Source organism: Platalea leucorodia, assembly GCF_965183815.1.
Source record: "Platalea leucorodia genome assembly, chromosome: 9".
Classification (NCBI taxonomy): domain Eukaryota; kingdom Metazoa; phylum Chordata; class Aves; order Pelecaniformes; family Threskiornithidae; genus Platalea; species Platalea leucorodia.
This window is the reverse complement of record NC_138831.1, coordinates 27,794,023-27,816,198: the sequence shown is the minus strand read 5'-3', so window position 1 is coordinate 27,816,198 and position 22,176 is coordinate 27,794,023. Positions and strand designations below refer to the sequence as shown.

Below are 22,176 nucleotides of genomic sequence, written 5' to 3'. Positions count from 1 at the left end.
TGGTGTGCTCCCCGCCCCCAACCTGACTTTTATCTCCCATAACCCTGCTCAAGCGAGACCCACCAGTGGCGGTTGTAATGGATGTATCTGGTTATATATAAAAATATTTTAGGTTTTGATGTTTTAAACGGATGAACCTGGCACCTGACAAATAGCAGTGTGTGGTCCTTCGGCTTAAACATTGATCCCAACCCTGACAGAAATAGGGAGGCTACAGTGCATGTACTTCATGCAGCCCCTGCCCTCCCTGATTCAAAAATTACTAACGTACTGCAATATCCGATTTCTGCTGCAGCACGAAATGGAATTTCTGAAGTCATAGCTGATTTGGGGAAATAACACATTATTTCCCGAACCCGCTTCCCATATAAGTCACCTGTCTGGCCAGTGTGGAAACCAGATGGGAGGTCATGTTTAACAGTTGATTATTGGCACCTGAATGCTAATACAGCTCTGCTAACAGCTGCTGTCCCAAACATTGCAGACTTAACATCTATTTTGCAAGCGGCTGCACACCCATGGATGGCTGCACTAGATGTAAAAGATATGTTATTTATGGTTCCCTTAAAGGAGGAGGATAAAGAGAAGTTTGCTTTCACTTTGGAGGGAGTACAATATACCTTTAACAGGTTCCCACAGCGGTATAAACATTCACCAATTGCTTATGCTGCACTTGCTGAACTTTTGATAGTATCACTCCCTCAAGATGTGAAACTGTACCAATATATAGATGATATTCTGATTGGAGGAACTTCCCCTGAGAAGGTGAGGGAAGCAGCACCAGCATAAGACAGATAGATAAAGCAGAAATTGAGATCCCACTCAGAAAACGTCAGGGGCCAAGTAGAGAGGTAAAATTTTTAGGTATTTGGTGGATAGCAGGCAGTGCAGTGATTTCTACAGATACCTTAAGAAAAATTGAAGAGCTGCAAATGCCCCAATCAAGGAAGGAGTTACAACAACTAACGGGAACTTTAGGGTGTTGGAGGAAGCACGTATCTGGATTTTCTATCATTTCCTGTCCATTATACTCACTCTTACAGAAAGACAAACTCTGGGAGTAGAAGTTAGAACATAAAGAGGTGATCAAAACTCTAACTGAAGAATTAAAAACGTATCAGTCCCTGGGACCAGTACACTCCCGTGACCCTATTATAGCTGAATGGGGTTTCACTGAACACGCTACTTACTGTAACCTGTTCCAAACTGGCCCCAATGGGCCAAAAAAGACCTTTATTGTTTAGCTCAACTGCATTTAAAGAAATAGAACAAAGATACTCTGAATGGGAAAAGGGACTTATATTTTTAGTTCAAGCAGTTAAAGAAGTTGAGAAAATAAATCAGGGACAACCTGTGCAAGCTAGAGGACCTTTTAATTTACTAGAAGCAATCCTAGAGGGGACAAAAACCCAATATCAGAAAATAGTATGCCTACCTAACAGGAGTTGCAGAAAATACACAATTAACTGAAGGACCCAGTAAGGTTTCCAAATTACAGATGCCCATAAACACAGACCCTTTAGTGTTACAACAACCTTTTAAATCTTCACCCATTCTGGATGCACCACCCCTCACTGTGGGTACACCGCTTTCTTGCAGTGAGAGGCCCAAAACTGAACACAGTATGGAAGGTGCGGCCTCACCAGTGCCGAGTACAGGGGGACGATCACTTCCCTAGTTCTGCTGGCCACACTATTCCTGATACAAGCCAGGACGCCATTGGCCTTCTTGGCCACCTGGGCACACTGCCGGCTCATATTCAGGCGGCTGTCGACCAACACCCCCAGGTCCTTTTCTACCAGGCAGCTCTCCAGCCACTCTTCCCCAAGCCTGTTAGCGTTGCATGGGGTTGTTGTGGCTCAAGTGCAGGACATGGCACTTAGCCTCGTTGGAACTCATTGTCCTGGTTTTGGCTGGGATCGAGTTAACTTTCTTCCTAGTAGCTGGTATAGTGCTGTGTTTTGCATTTAATATGAGAATAATGTTGATAACACACTGATGTTTTAGTCATTGCTAAGTGGTGCTTATGCTAAGTCAAGGACTTTTCAGCTTCCCATACTCTGCCAGCAAGGAGGTGCACAAGAAGCCGGGAGCGAGCATAGCCAGGACAGCTGACCCAAACTGGTCAAAGGCATATTCCATACCACATGACCTCATGCTGTCACGTCCCACCTGGGGAGGAGGGGGGAGGAGTGACTAAGGTTCACAAATCCTCTCGGTGTGGATTAAGGTGGGCCAACACTCAAGGTCCGTACACGAACACCAGCTTTAAGAGAAAGCTTCTATAGAGACAGAGGTGGAGTACAAATATTTGATACCCACCAACCCTCTCACGATTATATCCACCCCAGCTATGCAGCTAAGCTATGCAGCTTTATGGAAAATCAAGGTAGGCCGTGCAGTACTCTTAACTACAATTTATCAACTTTGACGACTTAATTACCTTAGGAGAAGTGAAAAAGAGAGAGGGAGAGAGAGAAAAAGAGGAGAATCACCAGTCCTGGATGCAGTGTTGGACCTGTCAATGGGGTTATTTGGTGGAAAGAGCCCCCGAGAGCGAGTGAGAGTCCCTATTTATGGATTTCAGTCTCTGGACTTCTGGAACCTTCTCTCGTCTCCACTCTTCCAGGAGTGGACTTCTGGAACCTTCTCTCGTCTCCACTCTTCCAGGAGTGGACTTCTGGAACCTTCTCTCGTCTACCACTCTTCCAGGAGTGGTAGAGATACCAGTCGAATTAAGAGGGGCAACCAGTCAGACCAAGAGGAGTGATACCAGGACCCTCCCCCAGGCAGTACGTGTGGGGGAGATAAGACACTTCACGGACTCTGGGGAATGGGGCCGAGGCTCCACAGGGCTCCCTCCCTTACCCTCACTCCAGGCTACCGTCCGGTCCTGGGTCCTAGCGACCATCACTCTGCATTGTGGTTTTAGCACCAAGGCTGTTTGAGACATCTCGTTGTTTTGCACTAGCAATTCTCTACACATGCTTAGTATATAAACTGGGGGCAATTGGCCAGGGGGCAGTGATCACTGCTTGGAGACTGGCTGGGCATCGGTTGACAGGTGGTGAGCAGTTGCATCACTTGTTTTTCCTGTTTTTTTTTTCTCTGTCTCTTTGTATTGTTTTCCTTTTTATTATTATTATTAATATTATTATAATTATTTTATTTTACTTTATTTGGTTTTATTTATTTTATTTTATTTCAATCATTTAACTGCTTTTATCTCAACCCACGAGTTTTCTTACTTTTACCCTTCTGATTCTCTCCCCCATCCCACCGGGGCTGGGGATACCATTACTGTAGATACTAGCAATCACTCAAATATTTGTGTTTGTAACTTTGCTAAAGTTGTGGGATGCAACTTTAATTATTCAGCTCCTGTTAGGTCTTATCAGTTGTTACAATCTAATTATACATTGAGTCAAGATTTATTGCCTGCCCCCATCGGAATGAATCTTACATTGGTGAAGAAACCACTACAACATGATGACCTGTGTCAACTGCTAGAACGCGTCTGAAACAATGTACACAAAACTCTAATCACCATTCGTCACGATACAGAAGAGAGACACCTGTCTTGGAAAGAGTGAAGAAGGATGGAGAACACCATTGGTGGGAAACTCTTCTTGGATGGTCACCAACAGCAAGGGGAGTTTTTAGTCTCATGCTTCACCCAGTTGTGATTTTACTAACTCTAACATTAATGTGTCTATTGCTTATAATCATATTCTATATAAAGGCGTGGTACACGATAAAACAAAAAACCCAGCTCCAACCACCCAAAACATACAAGCTAACACCCAGCAAATAGCAATACTTCCTCTATCTACTTACCTGTAGATGGACCTGTAAGTGCATAAATTATCAATATACTATTTATGGCACAGAGGCAAGAGGTGACCGTACCACCACTCTGTGAGAATATGATGAATTGACCATAGTCACGGGGTGGAGCATGACAGTGTGCTCCCCCCGCCCCCAACCTGACTTTATCTCCTGTAACCCTGCTCAAGCGAGAACCACCAGTGGTGGTCGTAATGGATGCATCTGGTCGTGATGGCCGCGTCTGGCTCAAAGTGGATTTGGGAAACAGATAACAACACAATAGCCAAGGGCTAATTTGAACAACGTGCCCACCTAACCACAGTGCTGGTCAATGTCCGACTCAAGTCAAATTTGGAAGAAACTAAAATCTGTGGTCAGTATGCAAATATGACTATGAGTCAATCATCTTACCCCCATATATAGTGAGCAGCCCAAGAGCCCTTTGAGCTCTCCTGCACAGCAGCAGCCTGCACAACAGGATCTCCCCTCGAGTAGGGACGCCTCTCAAGGTTACGCGTGCTGCAGAGGTCCCTTACTCCTCAATACTGAGAGATTCCTTGCTGCAACAGATCCTCAGTAAGTGACTAATAGCTTGCTAAACATTGTAAGCTTCACTAAGATTGTATCTTAGATTGATTGTGCACATATAATCCTTTAGACACAAACTGTTGACCAAGTCTGGGATTAGGACTGGATCCAGCCACACCTAGACCCCTCTGAGTAGGAGTTTAGAAAGCAAAGGGGTCCTCTCTGAACCTCGTGACTCAACGGGAGGGTCTCCCCGATGCGTCTGACTGACTTACCCTGTCCTCTATGCAGTAAATAATCAAGTGTACCTTATCATAGAATCGTAGAATAGTTTGGGTTGGAAGGGACCTTTAGAGGTCATCTAGTCCAACCCCCTGCAACGAGCAGGGGCATCTTCAAGTAGATCAGGTTGCTCAGAGCCCCATCCAACCTGACCTTGAATGTTTCCAGGGATGGGACATCTACCACCTCTCTGGGCAACCTGTTCCAGTGTTTCAGCACCTTCATCGTAAAAAATTTCTTCCTTGTATCTAGTCTAAATCTACACTCTTTCGGTTTAAAACCATTACCCCTTGTCCTATCACAACAGGCTCTAAAAAGTTTGCTTTTTTTTTGCTAAAAAGTTTGTCCCCATCTTGCTTATAAGCCCCCTTTAAGTACTGAAAGGCTGCAATAAGGTCTCCCCAGAGCCTTCTCTTCTCCAGGCAGAATAACCCCAGCTCTCTCAGCCTTTCTAAATAGGAGAGGTGTTCCATCCCTCCATCCCAAATGGTCAGAGACCATTTTTGTGGCCCTCCTCTGGACCTGCTCCAACAGGTCCATGTCTTTCCTGTGCTGAGGGCTCCAGAGCTGGATGCAGTACTCCAGGGCGGGTCTTATGAGAGCAGAGTAGAGGGGGAGAATCACCTCCCTTGACCCGCTGGCCACGCTTCTTTTGATGCAGTCCAAGATACGGTTGGCCTTCTGGGCTGCAAACGCACATTGTCGGCTCACGTCCAGCTTTTCATCCACCAGTACCCCCAAGTCCTTCTCCGCAGGGCTGCTCTCAATCCCTTCATTCCCCAGCCTGTATTGATACTGGGGGTTGCCCCAACCCAGGTGCAGGACCTTTCACTTGGCCTTGTTAAACCTCATGAGGTTCTTGCGATCGAATCTTGTTAAACCAGTCTCATTTACTGTTAAACTTTGTTAAATCACTGGTTTGTGTCAATAAACATATTGCTGCTTCTCTCTTATGAGTAAAGTGCATCACTCCATCCACAACACAGGTGGAGAATCCTGACCTTGCTCTTGCTAAATTTCATATGGTTGGTGATTGCCCAGCTCTCTAGCCTATCCAGGTCTCTCTGTAAGGCCTGTGTACCCTTGAGGGAGTCCACAGCTCCTCCTAGTTTAGTATCAATGAATGACCTAAATATTTATCTGGAAAAAAAGCTAGGATAAAATACTTAGTTTTTCTAACATCATTTAGGGAGAAGGAGACAAGCAAATAGTTGCCTCATTTGCTCACAATTTGCTAATTATTTATGTTAATGTATTTATCTCCCTCTTTACAATTCCATACTTTCTTGGTGATTTTGCTGCTCCTAAAAAATAATATCTCAGCCCCTCCTCCACGAAGGAGGCATTCAGACAGAAATAAATAATGCAAACTGTTTAATTTAATATTAAAACAACCACATCATGTCTGACTTTGAAAATCTAGAGCACAGAAATCCACCTCTTACCTAGTAAGGATTAATCTGTAACTAGTGGAGAGAAATAGATATTTTCTTGGCATTTATCTCACGGATGAGATGATAGATAATTCCTTTGGAATTTCTGTTTCTCTCTGTAATGACTACAACCAGTCAACAATTAATTAAAATATAAATGGCTACTTGTTAAGCATTTTAATCTGAACACATTAATACCTCCAAAGGTGGAACAATTGTACTAGCTCAGTAAGAAACAGATAACAATAGTTAAAGGGTAACAGTGTCAAAAATTAAAACTCACTCATCAGTTGCTGGTCCCTTCTAGTACAAGGGTGTTGTCCCCTCCTACAGGCTCCAAACAGCATCAGCTTCTTAGGTTAGCTGTGAAGGGCTAGTGAGTTACTGAAGCTTCAAACAAGAAAATTGCCTGAGAGAAAAACAATGGGGTGGACTCCTTGCAACACTTGCTCTGCTGATACTGCTGTCTTAGGTAGTTCCTGGCCTCGGGGTATAGGGTCTGAAGCTGTTGCTGCTGGGGTGATTCTCTTTTTTCTATAGCAATGCTCTTTCACTACAGTAATTCACCAAGTAATGAAAGAGTTTCTGCTTTATACTGCAGCACAGGTGAAGTCTGAGGTTAAGCTATTCGCTTTAGCTGGTTGTGTAGGAAGGCTTCATCTGCAGTTGACAGAAAGATGTTCCTTCATGGGCAATTTCATCTAAAGCATCTTAGACATTCATATTAGGCTGCAGTGTGCCACTCCAAACAGGTAAGAAAGGGATTGGTGCCTATTGATGAAGGTAACTCAGCTATGGGGTTCTGTTAGTCCATCATCCTAAGGGCAGGAATCTAAATTTGAGTCTGCCTTTATAGTCAGTGAAGAGAATATACATCCAGGCTCTTAGACAAGAAAGAGGTCGCTACAGCATTCAGATCTTAGAAAAGTAGGTCAGGTTGGTAGACAACTCCACGACACAGAGAGACAAAGATGTGTATTACCTGTAGTTTCTTTATGCACATGCTGCAGAAGGACATCTGCCAAAGTAACTCAATGTGGCAGGATATTTTTACCCTTTAAGTGCCAAAGGTCAGACTTAAAAAGATTGAAAAGAAGATTAAAAAGAAAAAGGCACTCTACTACAAATATAAAAGGACAATTATACAATTCCTGGTGTATTGGGTGTACGTGGCAAGGTTTCAGTAGCGGGGAACTGCAGCTCATGGAAAGCCCACACTAGACCAGGTTTATCCTGAGAGGCTGCAGACCCCAGAGAAGACCCACGCTGGAGCAAAGGAAAAGTGTGAGGAGGAAGGAGCAGCAGAGGTAAACTGTTATGAACTGATGGTAACCCCCCATTCCTGGTTGAGCCCAGGAAAAAGGGGAAGGTGGGGGGAAGCTGTTTTAGTTTTGTCTTTGTTTCTCACCATCCAATCTATTTTAACTGGCAATAAATTAAGTTAATTTTCCCCAAGTCACTCGGTTTTGCCCATGACGGTAATTGGTAAGTGACCACCCTGACCCACAAGCTTTTCTACCGTATTTTCTCACCCTGTCCTGTCCTGTCCTGTTGAGAAGGAGGAGTGAGAGAGCAGCTGGGTGAGAGCCTGGCAGCTGGCCAAAGCCAGGCCACCACACATGGCTAAAGGCATTTGCATTCACACGAATGAGAGAATTCACACAAATGAGAAAGCCACTAAACTCATGGCAGACCAGAAGCAGGATAAGATCTGCATGGTGTACAGTCAGGGAGTGGGGGCTCAAGTCAAACCTTTTGCAACAGGACAAAATTAATGGCTCCTCTGTGACATTTCCCAGCTGTGATGCACTGGTACAAGAGCTTTCTTCTTGTTCCACTCGTTTGACTTGTCTTTCTAGATTTTTCAGGATACAAAGCTAGACTTTGCTGGAGTTGATTAAGTGTTAAATACTTCAGTCTTGAATTGACATCACCTAACTTTTCACCTGTGTCTTACGCTGAGTTACCACACCATCATGGAGAGTGCTTCAGATGACCAGCAGACATCTACCAAAAGAAATCTACCATTTCCAGAATAAAGTGGACAAAAGCAGTAAAAAAAAAAAAAAAAAAAAAAAAAAAAGTCTGTAAGATAAGCCGTTATTGTACTACTGCTTGGCATATTTAGGGTTATGTGATACATTGGTATCCTATTGCAATGCTCTATATTCGTAACACCATTGCTACTCAAGGATTTTTTAATGATCTCTTGAAAGTCTCTTCGGCTACTGGGAAATCAACATACGTCAAATTCCATTTTTTTTCCCTAATATTGGTAAACTAGATAAGAAAAAGAATAAGAGAATATCCTATTATTACTGTTAACAATTATATCACTTACTTGTACAACACTGAACATGTGGAAGGAAAGTTTGCTTATACTATACTTAGACTGCTAGTATGTCCTAAAACATACTGCATGTTTATATAGACCATGGATAACAAAAGATCACTTAACATATGATTTCATCATACCAAAAAGTTTCTGCCTGGAGACCTGATCCTACTGGGAGCACATGAAAATTCAAATACCTCCACCCATTAGTTGTAGGAGCCTTTGGAAGCAGAGAGGAGACGCTGCCTCTTACAGAGGAAAACAAAGGGATTTTTTTGTTTTTTCTTTTTTTCTCTCTATTCATAATTTCTCTTCCTCTCTGCCTTTGGAATTATTGCCCCTACTGAAGAGAGAGAGAGAAAACTCTACCAGTTTTAGTAACATAAGGTAATATTTCAATTTCTATTCCTGAATTCTTAGTTGGTTCCTAAGGCAAAACCAAAACATAAGTGTGTTTCCATGGTTTATTTTTCTAATTGGAGCCTGGAGCTCCAATTATGATATATAAGAGGAATCTATCCCACCTACCTTTAGGCACTGTCAATGCAGATTTTTACATCTGAATTACTCACTCGCTCATCCGAGGGAAATAGGAGCCTCTGCGGCATCAGCGATTCGTATTATTTTAGATGTCTATGGCGGAGAAACATGAATTATACTGACAGTAGACTTGCTTATTTCTATTGTCTGTAGAAAACTTTGGCAACTGTAGCTGCCTATTTTGCTGATAAATATGTTGAACAAATGAATCACAGTGTCTGTACTTTCTCCTCTCCTCATTTTCTCTTTTGTCATTGCTAAGGAAAAGAAAAAGGCATTTTCAGAAATCCTAAAAAGCCAAAGACTCCAAAATCTTAAGCTACTTTATCATTATTAGTGATACGGTTTGAGTGCTGTGTAGGTAGCGAGAGTCTTCCTTCGTCTGTGGATGGAAACCACAATCCCACTGGACATACAGATATCTTCATGGGACTCTAAGCAATTTATTTCTCATTATTATTTTGGAATTTTTGTTACACATATATATACACATATTTTCTCATCTCATGCACGTGAACCCTGAAGACAAAATGTTAATCTTTAGTTCTCTAAGAGTAAAACTGAACTCCATGATCCTGCAGGCCACATTATCTCAATCCCAATGGTGTAAACACAGAAAAAAAAATATGATTCTATTATTCTCTTTATGTGTCTTTCAAAAATCAGCCAAGTATGTTTTGGCTGAAACAGTCCAGGAAGTTTTCCAGACAAGTAATTCTGTTAGCAGATCTGATGAGACGATAAATTCCCAGAAAAAGGCGTAGATGCAGGCGAACACTTTTATGTGGGCAGCTGTTTGTATGCTGAGCATCTTTTTACTCCGCAGAGCTTATCTTAAATGAAAACTCAGAATATGGGCTTTATATGATTTGATGAAACAAACGTAAGTGCATGAACACTTTTATTAATTTAAATTTGTTTAGGTTTGGATTGTACTTTTGCAGGGTTAACAATGAAAAGAATGTAGGTAGATCACTGCTGCTTGAGTCAAACCAGTAGGTGGCAAGCCACACGATCTCCGTATCACCTAGCTTAGAGCACCAATAATTAAATGAATTTCGGTTAATTCCAGCTATCCAAAAATTTGGTCATTGTATACTCACTTCATTATCAATGATACCACCAAGCCTGGCATCCTTGGACGTCCATCTTAGAAGGAAAGAAATTGTGCTTCTGTCTTGTGCTGCGTTTCTCATCATTAAATATAAAGTGACTCTAAGATGACTGGCTCAAATGTAGATGTCTATAGACACTTAGATGCTGAAGTTAACTGGGAGACATCTGGCCCATCCAAAGTGAAATTCTCCTGTCTCATCATAGATGCCACTGTTACGCTAAGGTGACCTGCCCTTTGGAGGTATCCATCTCTTTCTGTATAAAATAAACACAGAATGGTTATCTGAAATTTGTATGTCTATCTTCTGTTCACCTAATTTAGAGAAGATGAATCCCAGCCTGTGACTGTTAAAAATGATCTTGTACAGGTTCCCCAGCTGAGATGTTTTACACTGGGGTCACTCTCATATCCAATCCAAGTTTCGCCTCGTGTTTTAAACCCCATTTTACTTGCAACTGTAGCTATTTCTGAGACCACAAGTCTGTCCCAAGCTACTAATCCTTTTGTAGTGTAGGTTTTTGCGTTTTTTTTTCTCTTTTAGGATGGGACCCGTTGAGGAAATGAAGCCAGGAAACCAAACCGTCACGACTCACTTCTTACTTTGGGGGTTTGCCTTCCATGGCAAGATGCAACTCCTGTTTTTCACGCTGATTTCCATCATGTTCCTGGCCATCTTGATAGGAAACTTTCTCATTGTTGTGATCACAACCATTGACCCTGTCTTACACATGTCCATGTACCACTTCCTAAAGAATCCTGCCTTGACAGAGACCTGCTACAGCCTGAGCATTGTCCCCAAGATGCTTGTGATTCTGCTGGTGGAGAGAAAAATGATTTCCTTCACATCTTGTGCCTTGCAGCTCAACTGCATTGTTCTTTTTGTCACCTGTGAGTGTTTCCTCTTAGGTGCAATGGCTTATGACCGGCAAGCGGCAATATGCCATCCAGTGCTTTATGCCACCGTGATGAACAGGGATCGCTGCTTCAAGATGGCCATTAGGTCTTGGCTGTCTGGTGTCCCTGTGACTCTGGACTTCACGACATGGTTATTCACCCTGCCCTTCTGTGGGAGAAATAAGGTCGATCATTTCTTTTGTGATGTTTCTCCTGTGTTGAAGCTGGTGGGTGCAGACACAGCCTTGCTTGCACTACTGATTTTTATTGCTATTGTCATAATAGTGACGATTCCCTCTTCTCTGATAGCCATCTCTTACCTTCACATTATCCATGCAGTTCTTCAGATACCCTCAGCTGTGGGCCAGAGGCGAGCCTTTTCCACCTGTGCAGCTCACCTGGTGGTAGTGACTCTTTTCTACAGCACAGCTGGCATCACTCACCTGCGACGCAAGTCCAGCCTCTCATCCAGCATGAAGAAAATGGTTTCCCTGTCTCACGCAGTTGTCACCCCCATGCTCAACCCCATCATCTACGGCTTGAGGAATCAGGAAGCCAAGCAAAGCCTGAGCAGATGCATCGACAAGTGGTTACTTAGGAAGCAGATGGCTGTTTTTTCTCCATCCAGGCGATGGATCCCTTGTAGCTGCACAGAACATAAGTGTTTCCCTAGTAAAAGAATTAAATGGAATTTATGAATGAAGTGAAATGCCTTTCAAAAAGACCCATGCTACTTTAGCAATCCTTTGCTGTTAAATCCATAAAATATCTGGCCTTTTTTACTCGGTGTATTAGAACAAATAAATTGTTGTTACCTCTGGCCTCACAAACAAATAAGTAAACCTGACTCAGCGTAGGAATATTACAAAAGTGGATTATAAAATTCTTATCCTCCCCCATCATTCTACCTCTATGTCCATAAGTATATGATGTCTCTGGCTTGGGAAAAAAGAAGTTTGTTTTCCTCTCCATGAAAGCAGAAGTGATAGCCTGCAACTTTTCCCCCTCAAAAAAAAAAACAAACCAACAAACACCTCAAAAATGAGTTGAGAAACAAGCTAGTACCTTATGATTGGAGGGGAGGAGCTGTGTCTCCTGGAAGTGTCCTTCCTACTGATGGGAGAGACCGGGTTCAAGTCTAGACTTGATCTGATTTTTTTCCCTCTCAGAACAAAGATCTCTTTCCCAAACTAGCTAGTAACTTGCTCAGTTCAAAACAGAAAGGGTAAACTGAAACATTGTCAGCCAGCTGCAGTAGCTTTGTTGTAATTAATTCCCTCCTCATGTTGACTGAAAGAAAGCTATGGGAGAGGATTGTTTCTTAATCATTGAACCTGATACTTTCTGTCTGATTCTTTTTCTGGCTTGCCAGATGGAGTGTTCATCAAAGTGAAATGTGACTTGCACTTTTATTTTCTCTCTGCTTATTTCGATCTAACTTCAACCCCAATTCTGGTCTTGCTTATATCTGAGCAGCATTTTCTCTTCCAATTTGTGTGATTAATACCTAATTTACACCACTGTCTCTTAGACCAGAAGTAACAAAGGCACTCTACCACAAATACAAAAGGACAATTACACAACTCCTGGTGTATTGGGTGTATGTGGCGAGGTTTTGGTAGTGGGGAACAGCAGCTCATGGAAAGCTCATGCTAGAGCAGGTTTATCCTGAAGGACTGCAGCCCCCAGAGAAGGCCCACACTGGAGCAGGGGAAAAGCGTGAGGAGGAAGGAGCAGCAGAGGCAAATGGTTATGAACCGACCACAACCCTCCATTCCTCATACCGCCTGCGCAGCTTGGGGCTGGGAGGAGGTAGAAGATTTGGGAATGAAGGAGTGAAGTTGAGCCTGTGAAGAATAATGAGGGGTGGGGGAAAGGTGCTTTAGTTTTGTCTTTGTTTCTCACCATCCAATCTATTTTAATGGGCAATAAATTAAATTAGTTTTCCCCAAGTCAGTCTGTTTTGCCCGTGATGGTAATTAGTCAATGATCTCCCAGTTCTTACCTCAATTCAAGAGCTTTTTCATCTTATTTTCTCCTCCTGTCCTGTCCTGTGGAGGAGGGGGCATGAGAGAACAGCTAGGTGGGAGTCTGGCTGCAGTCCAAGGTCGACCCACCACAGTAGTATGAGTTACAAGTGTTGGTAAGAGGGGATTTTGGGAATAAGAAACAGATAAAATGGGAAATAAAAAGAAAGGTATGGGGTAGAAGGATGAAATATTTTAATGCAGTGTGGGTTAGGTAAGAGGAAAGGTTTGAGTAGGCTATAGAAATGAAACAACATGTGAATGGGATGGTCAGAGGATCCTTCGATGTATCAGATAATGTTGGACCTGAGCACAACACAGATGGTGTGGAATAAGGGGTGGAGATTGTACTGTGTCTGGCTGGGATGGAGTCAACTTTCTTCATAGCAGCCCCTATGGTGTGTGCTTTGCCTTTGTGGCTCAAACACCAATATTTTGGCTGTTGCTCAATAGTGCTTGTACCGAGTCAAGTCTTTCTCTTCAGTCCCACCCCCCACAAAGACCAGTAGGCTGGGAGTAGGGAAGAGGCTGGTAGGGGGACACAGCCAGGACAGCTGACCCAAACTGCCCAAGGGGATATTCCGTACCATATGTTGTTTTGCTCAGCAATAAAAGCTCAGGGAATGCAGGAGGAAGGGGGAATGTTCATGGTTAAGGTGTTTGTCTTCACAAGCAACAGCTAGGCATGCTGAGCCCCTGCTTCCTAGGAAGTGGCTGGACATCTGCCTGACGACGGGAAATAGTGAATTAGTTCATTTTTTGCTTGTGTGTACGGCTTTTGCTCTCCTTATTGAACTGTCATTACCTTGATCCACGAGTCTTTTCACTTCCCTTTGATTTTCTCCCCACGGGAGAGGGGAGTGGGCAAGAGGTAGGAGGCTTACACAGTTGCAGAAAAGAATAAACTGAGTCACTTGGCCTTTTGCAGTTAACCCACTCCCTCATACAAACAGTTTTCCACTTTTACTTCTGCGTTCAGTAAATACCTTGTGCTTGTATAAACATGTCTTCAGTTGAAACATATCCTCCCAAAGCTCCTGTTTGTGGTGTTATGCTGGCATGGAGCCTGAAGTCACCGCATCCTGACACTTTGGTTCTCATTTGGACAGCGTGAATCTCTCCTCTGAACATAGCGAGTAGTCATGGGCCATTAAACAAAGCTAGCAAAGGCAGTGTAGACATAGCCTATATGGTGAAAAAATTTGAACGCCTTTGTAAGGATATGTGGAAGGGCAGTGCCTGCTCCTTTAGAACTACCTGGTCAAGGACCTTTTTCAATGCAACAAGGGATGATGAGAAAGGGAGGAAGCAATGAACAAGAACTTACAGGGACACAAATCTGACCGACAAATGATAAGGGAGACAGTGAGGAGAACCCAACCTGGTCAATCAATGACCCAATGAAGGGGAAACAAAGGGAAGGTAGACTGAAGAGGGTATAAAATGGGCTGGTCACATGTAAAACGGGGCCAGTCAGTGCACTTGTCTGGCTAAGCGCTGCACCTCATCTCCACAGTCTGTCCCATCATCTTATATGTTCTTATTAAATCTTTTCTCAGCTACCGCTGGGCCCTGTGTGTCTGTGAGTGAAAATTTGTACCAGCTGGAGTCAGACTGGGGGTGTGGATGCCCTGCAGCCTGTGGTGTCAGCTACTGGAGCGAGTGAGGTCACAGAAGGAGAATAACCAAAACTGTCTTAGAATTTGAGTGGTATGTAGGGCAGCCAAATCTCTGTATTGCTCCTACATGTTTGTGTGGGAGGCTGTTTTGCTTCAGAAAGGTGGTATCCTGGTATGGACCCCTTGGGGTGACTCCTGACTCCCCTGGCTCAAACAAGAAAGGAAGTGCATAGAAGGTGGAAACAGGGACAGGCAAACCAGAAGGAATATGGACCATGCAGGGATGGAGTTAGGAAAGCCAGCGCCCAGCTGGAGTTGGAACTAGCAAGGTACTGGAAGAGCAAGAAGAAGAGTTTCTAGATGTACATTGACAGAAAAAGGAAGGGTAAGGAAAATGTAAGTCCACTGGTCAATGGGCAGCAGACCTCGTGACCTAGGACATTGAAAAGGCTGGGGTATGCAATGCCTGTTTTGCCTTACATTTCACTGATAAGGTGTGCCTTCAGGGTCCCCAGTTCCTTAAGCCTACTAGCAAAGTATGTGGGAGCGAAGCAGCATGAGCAGGATAAGAAGACACAGCTAGAGCACTTAGGTCAATTGTACATACAAAAGTGCGTGAGACTGGATGGGAAACACCCAAGGGTTGTGTTGAAGGAACTGGTTGATACCCCTGCAAGTTCACTCTCTTTTGTCTTTGAAAGGTCATGGTGACCACAGGAGGTCCTGATGCCTGGAAAAAGGCAAACGTCACACCCCTCTCCAAAAAAAGGCAAGAAGAAGGAGCTGAGGAACTACAGTCTCACCTCAGTACCTGGGAAGGTGATGGAATAAATCCTTCTAATAGCCGTTCTGAGGTACATGAAGGACAAGAAGGTCGTTGGGAACAGCCAGCATGAATACAACAAAGGCAAATCAGGCCTGATCAATCTGACTGACTTCTATGATGAGATAACTGTCTGGACAGACATGGGAGGGCAGTGGATGTTGTATACCTTACTTTGAGCAAGGCCTTCAGTACAGTCTCCTACAGACTCCTTACATCTAAATTTGGAAGATATGCACTGGGCAAGTGGGTAATAATGTCAATGGTCAGGATTGCCAGGCTCAAATGGCTATGTGGTAAGAAGTCCTGCTAGCAGCTAGTTACTAGTGGTATTTCTCAGGGATCAGTACTGTGGCTACTACAGTTTAATTTCTTTATTGACAATCAGAATGATGGAATAGAGTGCACTCTCAGCATGTTTGCTGATGCTTCCAAACTGGAGGGAGTGGTGATGCATTGGAGGGAAGAGCTGTCTTCAGGAGGACATTGACAGGCCAGAAAAATGGTCTGACTGGAACCTCCTGAGGTTCAACAAAAGCAAATGAAAACTTGCACATCTGGGAAGAAAGGAACAACCCCACGTCACAGGGCAGGCCAGGGGATGTCGGGTCCTGCACTTGGACCACAACAACCCCATGCAACGCTAACAGGCTTGGGGAAGAGTGGCTGGAGAGCTGCCTGGTAGAAAAGGACCTGGGGGTGTTGGTCGACAGCCGCCTGAATATGAGCCGGCAGTGTGCCCAGGTGGCCAAGAAGGCCAATGGCATCCTGGCTTGTATCAGGAATAGTGTGGCCAGCAGAACTAGGGAAGTGATCGTCCCCCTGTACTCGGCACTGGTGAGCCCACACCTTGAGTACTGTGTTCAGTTTTGGGCCTCTCACTACAAGAAGGACATTGAGATGCTGGAGCATGTCCAGAGAAGGGCAACGAAGCTGGTGAAGGGTCTACAGCACAAGTCTTATGAGGAGCCACTGAGGGAACTGGGGTTGTTTAGTCTGGAGAAGAGGAGACTGAGGGGAGAGCTTATCGCTCTCTACCACTACCTGAAAGGAGGTGGTAGCGAGGTGCGGGTCGCTCTCTTCTCCCTAGTAACAAGCAATAGGACTAGAGGAAACAGCCTCCAGTTGCACCAGGGGAGGCTGAGATTGGATATTAGGAAAAACTTCTTCACCGAAAGGATAGTCAGGCACTGGGACAGGCTGCCCAGGGAAGTGGTTGAGTCCCCATCCCTGGAGGTATTTCAAAGATGTGTAGATGTGGTGGTTAGGGACGTGGTTTAGTGGTGGATTTGGCAGTGTTAGGTTAACAGTTGGACCTGATGATCTTAAAGGTCTTTTTCAACCTAAACAATTCTATGATTCTATGACTGGGTAGAAAGCAGGTTTGCAGAAAAAGCAGCTTTTGGGCGTTTGGTGGGCAAGAAGTCAAATGTGTGCCAGCAGCATGTTCTTGCTGCAAGGAAGTCCAAATGCATCTTGGGCTGCACTGGCAAGAGCACAGGCAGCCGGTGGAGAGTACCAATCCTTCCCCTCTCTATGGCACTTCTGAGATCACATCTGGAAGAATGTATCCAATCTTGGACTGCCCAGTACTGGAAAGACATTGCCTAGTGGAGCAAGTCCAGTGGGGGAACACAGGGACACCAGGGTGATTAGTGGTCTGACACACTTCAAGGACCAGGAGGCTCTGGGAGACTGGGTTTCTTCATCCTTGTCCCTCCCTAGGGGAAGGAGATCATATTGCTATCTGCAACTACTTAGTGTGGGTGTGGATTCTCTTAGAGACAATGGGGGCAAGTATTTCTCAAAGGAGCGCAGTGATAAGATGCAAGGTGATGGGCGCAAGTCGGAACATGGGAAATTTGGATTAGATACTAGGGAATACTTTTTCACCTTTAGGGTATTCAGACTTGGAACAGGCCACCCAGATATGCCTAAATATCGTTGAAATTGTTGAAAACTTTACTGGACGAGACCCTATCCAGGTGGCCTGCTTTGAGCGGGGGAAGGACTGGAGACTGCAGAGGTGTCTTCCAACCTACCTTATTCTGTGTGTCTACAAAACTATGCTAAACATACTGGGTTTTCAAACCCGAGATCAGCCTGGAGCTGAGCTGCCAGGAGCTTTATAGAGGAAATGTTAAAGCCACCTTCCTAGAAAGAGGCATCTGTGTGATTCAAAAGTTCCTGTGGGATTTACACACCGACATCTGAACTACTTCGGGTAGAACTGGACGTGTTACTTCTGTAAACAGTTGTGGAAATTTTTCCACAGGATTGAAAATTAAGCTTAAGATGCAAATTTGGGGTGTTTTTGACTACAAAGAGGCCAGAAACTCCTCCTTATCTGTGAAATGCCAACAAAAAAAAAAAAAACAACAAAAAAAAACCACACCAAACCCATCAGAAATCCTAACAGATCAGAATGGATGGAACACATACTTGGTTTCTCAAACTCTAATATTTGAAAGAGATTTAGGAAACGTTGCCTAAACACTGCTCCAGTTCAGCTGAGGTTGCATGACTCATGCCTCTATTGCCAGGAGAATTTTTAGCCATCTCTGTGCACTGAGATGGAGATATTTGTGTTTGCTTTTTTGTATGTGTGTTTTTTTGGATTTGTGGTTGTTGTTGTTGTTATTAGCTAGTCTCTGTGGGCTGCTTCATCTTGCTTGTCTTTGCTTGTCATGTTTTGCATGTGGCTCATCTATGCATTATGTTTAGGCAACACTTTGTTTGTTGCTCTGCAACTCACCATTGATTCGCAAATCTCATCTCAGGAGACTGATCAAAACAACAGGAAATTTACTTCCCGCATGATGTTGTTGGTATTTTGCACATTCTGGGCATGCTAAAAAGACTTTTTTCCCCCCTCTAACTAGGTCATCAGAGATTTGGTACAGTTTGCAAAGCTTCCTGCTTACATCCTACCTGAATAACTACAAGCTCCTGAGAACTTGCAGGAGTCATTATCATCACAGGTGCAGATTAATCTCTCAGCTGGAAGAATGCCAGGCAGATATGGAAGAAAAACGGAGAACAGAAATTCTCAGTCTTTTAACTCTACAAAATAAGTTGTTTTGTCCTCAGCTTTGCTTTCTGGCTCACTATCAGAGGGCCCTGCTACAATGAGAAAAGTGCTGGTTGATAGTGAGGTGAGGTTTGTGCAGGATTATCTTTTTTTTTGTTATGTAACTTAGATAGTTGGAAAAATAGGCAAGCTTCAGCATGCAGTCTTTTCTTTGCATTTGTATTTAAGCAAGAGTCTTAAAATACAAAAAAAAAGAAGATAGGGAGAACTATTTTCCTCGGACTGGATGTGTTAATCAGTTAATTGGAGAAATATTAGTCAGCATCTGTGAAACAGAAGGGGAGTGTTAGAAAGAGAAGGAATAGAGGAAAGGGATTAGATCACCTATGGTTGACTGAGAAAAACAGGCCAAATCAGAGGAGGTTGTGGAACACACCTTAACGGGGTGATGTCTTTCCGCAGATGGATTTCAGCGAGGAGGACTTCGGTGCTTAAAGGTGGCAAATGACGTGTAAGAAACTGAAGCATTTGTATTTCACAGAGAATTGCATCTATACCTCTTCAAGTGCAGGTGACTGACTAAAATTTTGACAAGTCTATAATATTATCAAATCTAGTGTTTCCAATAGAGCTTGTTCAAAGATCAGACTAAAAGTATTTTCAGAGATATGACCAGTTTTTTAGAGCGGACGCATATGTGCGTAAATTACCTTTAGGCTACGTGCTCATGTTCTTTTATTATGAAACCAGTTTAGAAGTTGCCTGTTTGTTTACTGTTTTCATGCTGAAATAATAAGCTAAAGAAGTATGAGAAGAGAGTGACTGGGCTGGAGATATATCATAATGACTTTCAAAAAGCACCTATTTTCAATAACATTATATAGTACAATGGAATGGACAAGAACAGCTGTGAAACTTATCTATATGTGTTTTAACCTCTTTACAAGAAATATTTTGGGAGTAATTATTTTCTCATTAGTTGTATTCATCAATATTAATCATCACTGCATTGAGTGTACAGAGAAAACTACTCGTCTTGTAGAATTTGCAGTCTGTATTGTAAGCTAGAAATACCTGTGCCTACCTGCCCTAGTAAAATAATCTCAGGACTTTGTTCTCTATGGGATATGGTTGGGACCTACCGATAGCAATAAACAAACTTACCTGAAACAGAAAAAAAGTGAAAGCATGTGCTTAGTCATTTGCATTTTAGAAGACTAGTGATACTGACAGAACTGATCATATTGTCTCAGTGGGGCAGTGCGATCAGCTTTCAGTGGGATGAGCCAATTTGTCTGGAACTTGCATCAGCTAACTCTCCTCCTGCAAATTCAGTCTTGCTCCATCACAGTATTGTAGGAGGTGAAATGCTGGCTTTTGTCCCATTCATCTGCTGCTGCTCAACAAAAAGACATTCTTTAGGCAAAGTATACGGTCCAGTAACAAAAACAGTTTGTGACCACATGCTAAGGCATCCTTTTCCTTTATTCTCAGCAACATACAACAGAAATGCTGATGATTGTATGGTACCTTGGAGCACCTTCTGGTGACTGTTGATAAAAACATGGAAGTTGTGCAATTTTTAAGATCAAAGAACTGTCTGGAAGAGATGGTAACCATTAGAAATGTGAAAGTTGAAATTGGCTTAATGAAATGTAGGCACAATAGTAGAAAGAAAGCATCAGGAGTGATTCGCATTATGAGTTAGAAGCTTTATTGATGAGATCAAAGGTTGTAGCAGGAAGTTACAGATGAGCAGAATTGAAATATGAACGTGGCTGAAGGTGAAGAAGCAGCAATGTTTTACGTCTTACATATTCTGCTGTTATGCATAGATAGAAGTTTTTATTTTAATATTTTCCCCTTGGTAATATTTTACTCTTTTCTTTGTTCTAGACAGAAAGTAGAAGACTACATTAAAGTTCTCCTTGTCCATGCTAATTTCTTGAGTTTCTATGCAGCTTTTACATTTGATTACATGTGTTATGTTTTGCTCTTTTCTGCATTTGTTTGTATTAAAATAGCACAGAAGCAAACGAGTTTTGTAATGCTGTTACTCCTCACAACTGTGGAACCTTGACATTTCGCCTTTGCTTCTTATTGTTCTAGCAATGCTGAACCAGACAGAGGTCAGTGAGTTCATCCTTTTGGGCCTCACCGATATCCAGGGGCTGCAGCACTTTTTCTTCATCTCCTTTCTGTTGCTCTACTTGACCAGTCTTCTGGGAAATGGTGCCGTTGTGACCATGGTGATATCTGAGCTCCGGCTCCACACCCCGATGTACTTCTTCCTGGGGAACTTGTCCTGCCTGGATATTTTCTACTCCGCAGTCACTGTTCCCAAGATGTTGACTGGCTTTCTCTTTGGGCATCAGCCCATCTCTTTTGGTGGGTGCTTGGCCCAGCTCCACTTCTTCCACTTCCTGGGCAGTACTGCGGCTGTGCTCCTGGCCACCATGGCCTACAACCGCTATGTGGCCATTTGCAACCCTTTGCGCTACACCCTCGTCATGAGCCCACGGACTTGTCTGCTGCTGGCTGTGGCCAGCTGGTCCACTGGTTTTGTACATGCCATGGTGCACTCAGTCATGACCTCTCAACTGAGCTTCTGTGGCCACAACCACATTCATCACTTCTTCTGTGACATCAAGCCACTGTTGAACTTGGCTTGCAGTAGTACCAGCCTCAACATGGCCCTCCTCAACGTTGTCACCACATCTATTGCTCTAGGCCCCTTCACTCTCATAGTCCTCTCCTATCTCTATATTATCTCCTTCCTCTTCTATAAAGTCCGGTCCCAGGAAGAAAGATGGAAGCCCTTCTCCACCTGTGCCTCCCACCTCACCGTTGTGGCACTGCTTTACATACCAGTGTTCTTCAACTATACACCACCCGCCTCAGGAAGCTTCCCTAAGAGGGATGTGCAAGTGTCCCTCATGTACAGTGCTGTCACCCCAGCTCTGAACCCCTTGATTTACACTCTTAGGAACCAGGAGGTGAGATCTGCCCTGAAAAAAATGTTAGGGAGAAAACTCTTTCCTGGAGGAAAGTGACTAAAACAAGGACAAGGCTCAGAATGCGGTTACTCCACCTCTCGTATTTATAAGGAAAGAGGTCAAAAGGACACTGTATTGCAAGAGACTGAAAAACTACTGATTATCTCATGTAGTTTAACACATTTAGAATTTAATTGCGTAGATCTAAATCAGGGGAGATATTCAAGGACTTGAGTCTTCTTCCATCATTTTAAGGTGTCTTATGGTACCCCATCTGGTCTCCGTCTTCCAATACAGAAGCATGTGTGTCTCTTGCACAACTTGAGGCATAGCTGACAGCCCCATGCAGTTGTCCTGGATAATCTAAGGGATTAAATGACTACTTGACGGCTATGTTGAGGCAGCTGAATGACTCTCCTGTCATTCAGACCTTCTGTAGAGCTGAAGAGAGCTAGCATGTGTTACATTTTGGGTGGGCATAGCCTGAGAATGATATTGTCAACATTTGACTTGAGTCAGCCCTCTGGAGGGATCTGTTTCTTTCCATTAAGTATAAGGGGAACCTAGATTTAAATGTGAACTTAAAAATGAATGTGAGCTTGACCTCTACTAGCTTTAGCAGTGTGGCTTATCTTGCCTAGATTTATGTACTTAAATGTATTTATGTGTCTATCTACTTTTCCAGATTCACATTATGGTCAATGATGAAACAATTGATTTGCA

At 43.4% G+C, this 22,176-nt stretch overlaps 2 protein-coding genes across 2 annotated transcripts; both read left to right on the top strand.

Moving 5' to 3' along the window:
* Positions 1-10,605: 10,605 nt before the first annotated feature.
* LOC309594893 (olfactory receptor 10A7-like) lies at positions 10,606-11,655 on the top strand (the record flags this gene model as incomplete). The annotated part of the gene is made up of 1 exon (XM_082321295.1): positions 10,606-11,655. One exon carries the CDS (start codon positions 10,606-10,608, stop codon positions 11,653-11,655), a length of 1,050 nt encoding a protein of 349 aa, XP_082177421.1.
* Positions 11,656-20,568: 8,913 nt separating this feature from the next.
* On the top strand, positions 20,569-21,510 carry LOC309594782 (olfactory receptor 12D1-like; the record flags this gene model as incomplete). Its single annotated transcript, XM_082321124.1, has 1 exon — positions 20,569-21,510. The coding sequence occupies one exon, from the start codon at positions 20,569-20,571 to the stop codon at positions 21,508-21,510; it is 942 nt and encodes a 313-aa protein (XP_082177250.1).
* Positions 21,511-22,176: the final 666 nt, after the last annotated feature.